The sequence below is a fragment of the Triturus cristatus genome, chromosome 7 (genome assembly GCF_964204655.1).
Source record: "Triturus cristatus chromosome 7, aTriCri1.1, whole genome shotgun sequence".
In the NCBI taxonomy this organism is placed as follows: domain Eukaryota; kingdom Metazoa; phylum Chordata; class Amphibia; order Caudata; family Salamandridae; genus Triturus; species Triturus cristatus.
In genome coordinates, this window is record NC_140590.1 from 1718233845 (window position 1) to 1718242686 (window position 8842).

General features: G+C 44.5%; 1 protein-coding gene across 1 annotated transcript; it reads left to right on the top strand.

Annotated features, from left to right (window-relative positions):
• Window positions 1-4297: 4297 nt before the first annotated feature.
• On the top strand, window positions 4298-8523 carry LOC146812878 (zinc finger MYM-type protein 1-like). The gene is made up of 2 exons (XM_085619947.1): window positions 4298-5993; window positions 8117-8523. The coding sequence occupies exon 1, from the start codon at window positions 4404-4406 to the stop codon at window positions 5952-5954; it is 1551 nt and encodes a 516-aa protein (XP_085476073.1). The 5' UTR covers window positions 4298-4403; the 3' UTR covers window positions 5955-5993; window positions 8117-8523.
• The last annotated feature ends 319 nt before the right edge of the window (window positions 8524-8842 follow it).

Below are 8842 nucleotides of genomic sequence, written 5' to 3' on the forward strand. Positions count from 1 at the left end.
TGCCCGAGCATGCGCAATAAAGTCCCCAGGGCCTAGCTAGTAGGGGGGGGGGTGCAGGTTATGCTGGCGACACCCCGGCCTGGCAGCAAAAGGGCGACAGGGCGAGCAGTTGATGTGCCCTACAAGCCAATCCCGGCGCTGCATGCAGCGCCAGGATTGGCCGGTCACCGCGCAGCACAGCAGGGGCAATCCATATTGGATGCCGAGCGTGGGTGGCTCAGCCGCCCTGCACAATGGCCAATCACTGTCTCTGACTTAATGTAGTCATGCAGTGATTGGCCATTTGCGGCGCGCGGCGCTGTTGGGATCCGGTTCAGCCTGGTTTAACCGTTACCTCACTCCTCGCCTGAGTCGCCTCGTTGTGGACCTCGTGGGAGATTGAAGTCCTTCGATTCTGGCACAAGTTCAACCCGAAGACTGAGCTGAGGTAAGTCTCACTGGTGTAGTCTGGATATGGGTAATTGGCTAAATTGCAAATTTCAGCATGGAGACATTTTCTTTTAATCTCTGCTTCTCCACTATACCAAATGCGTGTGATCCTGGACAAATACTGTCCTGTGCTATGCCTAATCTTATTGGAAGCATTTATAGTTGGCTCAGTTGAGTATCTCGAATCCAAGGCCGGGGTTCCAGGAAAGCTTGCAAAGAAACAATCCCGCTGCCATATTCCATACATCAGTGTGTTTATGTGCGTGCACGCGTGTGGCTGCTCGCTCGCGCAATATATCGCTACTGCAGGAGCTTTAGAATTGATAGGAAATATGACTTACTTTGATGTAATGTCCGTATTTCACTAAAAGTAGCGTATTCCTTAAATTAATAATTGTTCTCCTAAATTAAAATGTTTAACCAAAACTAAAGTCAGGTGTTTTTTACATGTTTTACAAAAAAAACATGTAATGTGTGGTACGGAACATATCCAATCATAACAGCATCTTGGTTTTCAGGATCACGCTGTGTTTTCGTGTCAGCTGATTGTATTGCTGTTTGACTAGTCGTGATTCACACCCCTTATTTCACTGTCATGATGTCATAGCTGTGAAATATGTCCCATTAAGTACGGACTGGCTAGTTTCACTGCTGTCGAAGCATGACAATGCATGGAGTACATGGCAGCCCCAACCCACATGGCTGCGTTTCACCCTTACCCATAGCTTATCAGTCAGGGCTGTCTTCGTGGAAAGTGAACAGCACTTTAACATGCTGGGTGGAATCAGGGCCCTTTGTTAGCTGCACCCAGGGGCAGAGTCAGGGAGATCGTACCCCTACTGTTAGATTGTGCGCAGCAAAGCAGAGCGCCTGCCCCGAAAGCGCCCCTTCTGAAAGGCAGAATTACAAATGTCTTTTCATTTTAAACCACCAAACTGCAGATCTAATATTTACCGAACTGTTTTACAAAAACGCTTTTCTTCGGGAAACATTTTGGGTGCAAATTGCTTCAAAACAAATAATACAAACTCGCCTATTGGATAACTTGTGTTATTCTCCAATGGCGCGGTCTTGGGGTTCTGGTGACATTTACACCCCACCTGGCCCTCAGTGTAACTGTAATGTGACCTATGGGATTGTGTGTGCGGGGGGGGGTGGGGGGATTCGCCGCGCGTGTCTGTGTGTGGATACAACGCCACTGAGAGTGTATTCATCTAATAAATCATGAGAACAAATGATATTTAAATACTACCACAACCTATAAATCACATTTTATTGCAGAACATCTAATTGCATTTGTTGGCGCCTGGTGTTCAGAATAGCGACCTCAGAAGGATGAATGGCTGAATCAGCAGTGATATGTTGTACATGTATAACTTAGATGGCAGCAGAAAGCCTTTTGTAGGTTTATTTTAAGCCCGTAAAACATGAGTGCGCACCCAGTTAAACTGCACTCAGATTGTGACATGTTGAGAGCATCTGAGCCGACACAGCTCCTCCTTTCAGCAGCGCACTGGTTGCATCGTTGTGTTATGTTGTGTCATTGCTGGACAGCTCACTGGAACCGAGGCTGTGTTACACAAGAGGGTTAGGGGGCAGATTTACAAGCCCCTTGCGCCTCATTTACGCCGCCGTTGCGTCACTTTTGTGACGCAGCAGAGGCGCAAATCCTGTGCCATGGTGCGGGGTACTTACAACGTGACGCATCTGGGAGATGCGTCACGTTGTAAAGCCCTGCTTGCCACATGTAGGCGTTCCTGCGCAGGGGGGGGCGTTCCGGCGCAGGAACGCCTCCGAAATGTGGCTGAGTGAAATCTACAAGATTTCACTCAGTCACTTTTATGCCCATGCTGCGTCAAAACCCTGCGCCTGCCTGAAGCAGGCGCAAGGATTGACGCAGCATTAACAAGATAGGACCCCCCAGGGCATTGCTGGAGCTGCGTCGCGATTGCGACGCAACTCCAGCAATGCGCCACTTTTAAGGCACAGATGCGTCACGCATCTGTGCCGTTTTTGCCCCATGGTGCACCGCATTGTAAATGCGGTGCATCCATGCAGGCGCAGCTGTGGCGCACAATAACTGGCACTTAGTACTTTGCCACTGAAGGTGTGGTGAGCTGCAGTAGATCTTACCATATAGCAGTTGCTATCACTAATTTCACTTCCTGTAAAAGGGTAGAATGGCCTGTCTTATATCGAGTTACCACATGAGCACATTTCTAGAAGACACCCCTTTCCAGTCCTGGACTGTCCTTTACTACATTGTTGTCTTGTTTGATACTCCAGTGCCTTCAATTGAACTAAACCAAGACTACATGTCCCAGAATGCACTGTTGTGTGAAATGAAAGCCTAGGGCTTTGAACGATGTGTCCCTGTTTTATGGAGTTGTATGGTAACCCCAGGGCCTGGAAGCCTCCGGATTTACATAGAGTGCAGCCTGTCTCTGTGGTGACAGTAGTGCAGGTTACCCTGTCCCAGGTGCAGGATTTCATGGTCCATGGATGTAGGGATTGACCTCGAGAAGGACCGTCCTTACGCCTGAAGACCGCCAGTGAAGGAGACATTGGGCGGCTCAGGGTCCTGGCCTTGGCCAGCTTGGGGAGGTCATTGTACCGTAAAAGATTTCCAGCAGAATCGCTATGTTTGTGGTCCCAGTAGTGAACTAGCAGCAGGCGGCAGCGCAGAAGCTTAATGTGCCTGCTGCAAAGAACATATATACCTGATGCAGATCACAAAATGCATAAGATGTAAATAGGTCAGTGAGGCACAGCTTTTGTCAGAGAGATCCTTTTGGTACTTGCAGTTTCTAAGTTAAAATCCTAACATACAACAGAGAGCTATTAACTGTCATCTAAGAGCTGGATGCAAACTGCAAGGAAAAAATTGGAGCGTTATGTTTTTTCCCCACAGTCTTTGTTTCATTACCCTACTGTTTCAAAAATAAATTGTTATCTTTTCATTTTCAGCACCTGACAACCTGAAACATTACCGCATTTTGGGGCAATTTTCCAGCAAACAACAAGAGGACCCCAACCTCCTTTGCTGCTCTCTCACCCGACCCCGGCTACAACCCAGCAAACACCAGTGTTAAAGGTAAGGAGACTGATGCTATATATTTTTTTACATCGTAGTTAGAGCTATGTCTGTGGTCACTCTCAAGGCCCTCAAGCAGTGTCTTTCAGTGCCTCCAGCAACCACTATGGCACAGAGAGGCAGGAGGCAGTACGGCTCTATTTTTAGCAGTCATTTGAGATGTATTAGGATAATGCACAAGATATATGTATAATGTATTTATACTGAAATTTCATATTATTGCACTGCACCTTATACGTTGTACTTTGATTATTGACAGGTTTCTTTAATATATATATATATATATATATATTGGTAAGGCCAGCAACACCCCATCATGAATACAGTACAAGAGCTGATTACAAAGTCATTCCAGTCACGGCCACTTGAACAAAAACTACAGTTAAAACAATTGGGACCTCATCAGCCTGAAATAAACCTACAGCAAACTAACCAGGACAGAGGAAAAATGTCAAAACGTACATTCTCAAATGCCTGGTACACAAAAGCTGATTGGCTTACAGGGTGCCCTATAAGAAATTCTCTGTTCTGCTTCCCCTGCTTGCTGTTTGGCGGTGACTTTTCTTGGACACGGCAAGGAATGGTCGACCTGAAGCACATCGCTGAAAAAATAAAGAAGCATGCGCTCACAAGAAATCATCTGGAAAACCTGACAAGACTGGGAATGTTGGGGGAAGACGCACCAATTGAGCAGCAGATAAATGATGCGTATCGCAAATCCATTCAAAAACACAATGAAGCTGTTGATAAGAACAGACACAATCTATCCAAGATCATTGATTGCATTCGTTTCTGTGGTGCTTTCGAACTGGCATTGCGAGGCCATGACGAATCAGAAACTTCCTCAAAACCCGGGATCTTCCGAGGCCTAGTGGATTTAATGTCAACCATAGACCAGGATTTGGAAAGACATTTAGCACATGCTACAGTCTTTAAGGGCACCTCTAATACAATACAAAATGAACTCCTTGACTGTATGCTCGAAATTATAAGAAGCCATATTGTGCAAGAGTTGCGAAACACAGACTTTGTGGCTATTCAGGCTGATGACACCACTGATGTGTCCACTCAAACACAGTCCGTGTTAGTGTTTCGGTACCTTGACAGTGACAGAAACATTGTGGAAAGATTTTATGGCTTCACGCATTTAAGTGACTCTAGTGCAGCAACCATCACTGAAGCAATACTGTGTCAACTGGACTTAATTTTCCCGGACCTGCCTCAAAAACAAAAGCTTATCGCACAAAGCTATGACGGTGCATCCGTAATGAGTGGGAGCCTTAGTGGAGTTCAGAAGAGAATTCGAGATGTGTACCCTAATGCTCATTTTGTGCACTGTTACGCCCACCAACTCAATCTTATTATGCAACAGGCGGTATCAAAGATCAGAGAGACACGAGTCTTCTTTCAGGATATCGGAGGCATAGCAGCATTCTTCACACGTTCCCCCAAAAGAACAGAAGCCCTTCATGAGATTGTGGACAAAAGCGTACCAAGGGGATCCTCAACTCGTTGGAACTTTCACATTCGTACAGTCAACTTAATCTTTGAACAGAGGGAGGGCCTTGAGAAATGTTTTGTCGCCATAGCATCCAGAGCAGACTTTGATCACACAAGTCAGAATGAAGCCCATGGCTTTATTAGAACACTACAAGACAAAGAGTTTCAGTTCTTACTGTTTTTATTTCATGACATAATGATTCCTGTTGATGTGTTATACGATCAGTTGCAAAGAAAAGACCTAGATACTGTCTCTGTGAAAGCCAATACATCTGCATTTGTACAACAGATTATGAAAGTGAGAGATGGGGTTGAAGATTTAGAGAGCAAACTGCCGCAGCATTCTGTTTTTGCAAACCGCAGACAAAACATCACCTCTCTGGTTCGAATTGGAAAGGAGATATGTGACATTGTAATTGTGCAGGCGAAAGAACGCTTTTCGTTCACAAAACATTTGGTGAGTGCGACTTTATTGCAAGGTAAAGAGTTTGCACAATATGATGAATCCTTCCCTGAGCGTGCTCTGAATCAGGCTGTGGAAGCGTATCCTATGCTCAAAAAAGAGCAGCTGAGAACTGAGTTAACTGTACTCTACGGAATGCCTGTGTACCGGAAGGCCACAAGCGCCTTGACTTTGCTGAGTTTAATTCATAAACTGCATATGGAAAACTCACTTACAGAGACAGTGACTTTACTAAAAATTGTGATTACGACTCCAATGACAACAGTAGAAGCTGAACGATGTTTTTCAGCCTTAAAGCGCATAAAGACATTCCTCAGGAACACCATGCTAGAGGAAAGACTAAATGCTTTGGCGATGCTATCTGTAGAGAGCAAGCTAGTCCAAAAGATACCGGACTTCAACATGAAAGTAATTGACAAGTTTGCTACACTGAAAGAGAGACGTGCGGATTTCATCTACAAAAAGTGAATGCTGCTACTTGTTTGAATACAAAAAATTCTGATTGAGGTAAGAAATGCATTGTTATCTCTGTTTTTAAAAGTTTTGTAGTGTTTGTTCTATTTGGAGACTACACAGATTTGCTCACCTTTGTTCACTGGCCGGACCTGTCTCCCGCAGGGTGAACGATTCGTTGCTTGTGTTGCCTATCAAACCTTTCCCCTTGGCAAATTGCGAAAACCTTTATACCAGTGGTTCCCAAACTGTTTACTCCTGAGGACCCCAATTGAGTCACCACTGGAAGCCGGGGACCCCCAAGCAATTTGTATGACTTAAATTTCAAACATTAAAACAGTAATTCGAAAACAATAAACACACGTGTGCACACAAAACGGATACTCGAATTACTAAGGATTTTAGTATTTTATATTGAAAGAATTAGCAAAAAACAGGAGGGTTAGCGCTGCATCTCCATGACTAACTTTTAAATGGTTGGTTTTATTTCGCAGTATGAGACTCCTGCCAGGGCCAGACTGGAAACCCAAAGCAGCCCAGGCAAATGTTTTCAGACCAGTCCCCATACAGTGCACACCTAGTGCAGTGAGTGCGCCTGACCACTACAAAGGGGGCTTTGGGAGGCTCTCCCCCCAAGACAATTTAGGAAACAATGGTGCAGTCTACAACAAATTTATCATTATATATTGAATTGTATCAGCTTTTAAAGAGTAGTAAATGATGACCTTACTATGCACCAGGATATGACAATCTGTGTTGGGGTTCTTCAATGATTCCCATATTATCCTCCTCCAACAGTGCCTCTCATCTCTCGATAGCCCCTCTGTCACATGTATTTAATTTGTTTTATAACATCTCTCATACCATTGAAGGATGTCAGAGCACCTTAAATCACACACATATAGGGGCTGATTTACAAGCCCCTTGCGCCACAGGTGCGTCACAAAAAGTGATGCACCAGTGATGCATTTTAGTGCCCCATATTTCCAAGGCAGGAAAAGCAACCCTGCGTGACTTTTACTGGTCTTGTAAATATGGCCCAATTGCACACAGCACTTTACGTGAAAGGGACGTTCCATGAGTGTTGCTGTGGGTGTTCCCACGCATAACCCATGGAACCAGACACATTTCCAGATTTACGAAGAATCGTAAATCTGGAAATGTGTCTGAATGCTACGCCACCCCAGGGGAGGCGTAGGGAGGGGCAACTTGGAGAAATGTATTAATTTCTCCTCTTTCTATGCATGTTGCATTCTGCAGCACGCATAGAAACAGGATGTTACCTCTGGTGATTGTTTATGTACAGGAAGGTGTCCCTTCCTGCACATAAACAATCAGTAAAACAATGACGTTTTGCAAGTTCTATGTGTGCTAATGCAGCACACTTAGAAGTTGAAAAACGCCATTTCTGATTGTTTATGTGCAGGAAGTAACCCTTCCTGCATGTAAACAATCTCCCCACGACACAGGCATCCTTGCACCATGGTGCAAATGTGCCTGTGCAGGCGCATGGCAGCAGTTTGTGCGCCAGCACAGGGGGAAGCACAGAGATGCAACATATTGTTGTAAATATGTTGCATCCCTGTGCTTCGAAAGTGACTCAGTGCGGCGCAGCCAAATGGCTTGCGACACACACAGTCAATTTCCTTGCAAATCTGCCCCATGGAGACAATGATTCATACGTGTAAATCAGTGTATAGAAAATGTTACATAAGGCAAATGCGACTACAGGGTGTAGGATTCACATGTTATTCATACTGGTAGGCATTTTTAAAGAGTGCTTGGTCTGGAGAAGCACAAACTCAGGATTCAGAACATAACAGTGGTTAGCATTGACTTTAACAATAAAAATGTATTTCCACCCAAATAAACCTTTTTAGCAGGATTAGGATAATGAAAGACTTGAAACAAACATATGTTTCTAACTTGTATCATGCAGCTTGCAAGCAGCTCTTTGATGACAGTTTATAGGTCACTGTGCTAGATTACTATTGTCACTTATGAACTGCACAGTAACAAAAGACTCTGTGACTAAAGCAGTAACCCACTAACCTAGGCACATAAAAAATGTTTTTCAAAATGCATGGTACACGTTCTTTGCAGTAGGCATATTAACCCTCTGTGCTACATTAGATAAGTCAAAGCTGCCACTTGACACAACTCTCATCTCTCTCCAGCAGGTACATTAATCACCGACGTAATCTTGACACTTTTATTGTTGCTGGAAAACTGCTGATTCTACAAGGAACTTTTTTGTGCTTTTAAAATTACTGCCTGAGGACCCCCCTGGGAATGTGACCACAGTTTGGGAAACACTGCTTTATACCATTTATATTTGGGGTACTTGCGTGGACCTATGTGAAGTGTGTGTACAAAGTTCAGCTCAACCAGAATCACGGTAACAGCGCATTGCGCTGCCTCTTTTATATTCAGTATATTGTAAGACTGTTTTTCTTCCCCCGCCTTTCCTTGTTTTGTTTCCCTGTTTTCCCCTTGCTTGCCATTCGTTACTCTAGAGTCTAATATTCAGTATGTTGTAAGACTGTTTTTCTTCCCCCGCCTTTCCTTGTTTTGTTTCCCTGTTTTCCCCTTGCTTGCCATTCGTTACTCTAGAGTCTAATATTCAGTATGTTGTAAGACTGTTTTTCTTCCCCCGCCTTTCCTTGTTTTGTTTCCCTGTTTTCCCCTTGCGTGCCATTCGTTACTCTAGAGTCTATTCTAATAGAGTCGGAAGGCCGTAGGGGAAGACTGTGGACTTTTCTTCAAGTTCCTGATGCTCCTGCGGAACGAGCCTGGCAACCATTACACTGCTGTGCAACTTCTTCTACTCTTAGAGCTGAGATTTCCATGAGTCTTATAGTCTGAATTCAGCACCTGAGCATAATAGGACAGAATGTATGAAG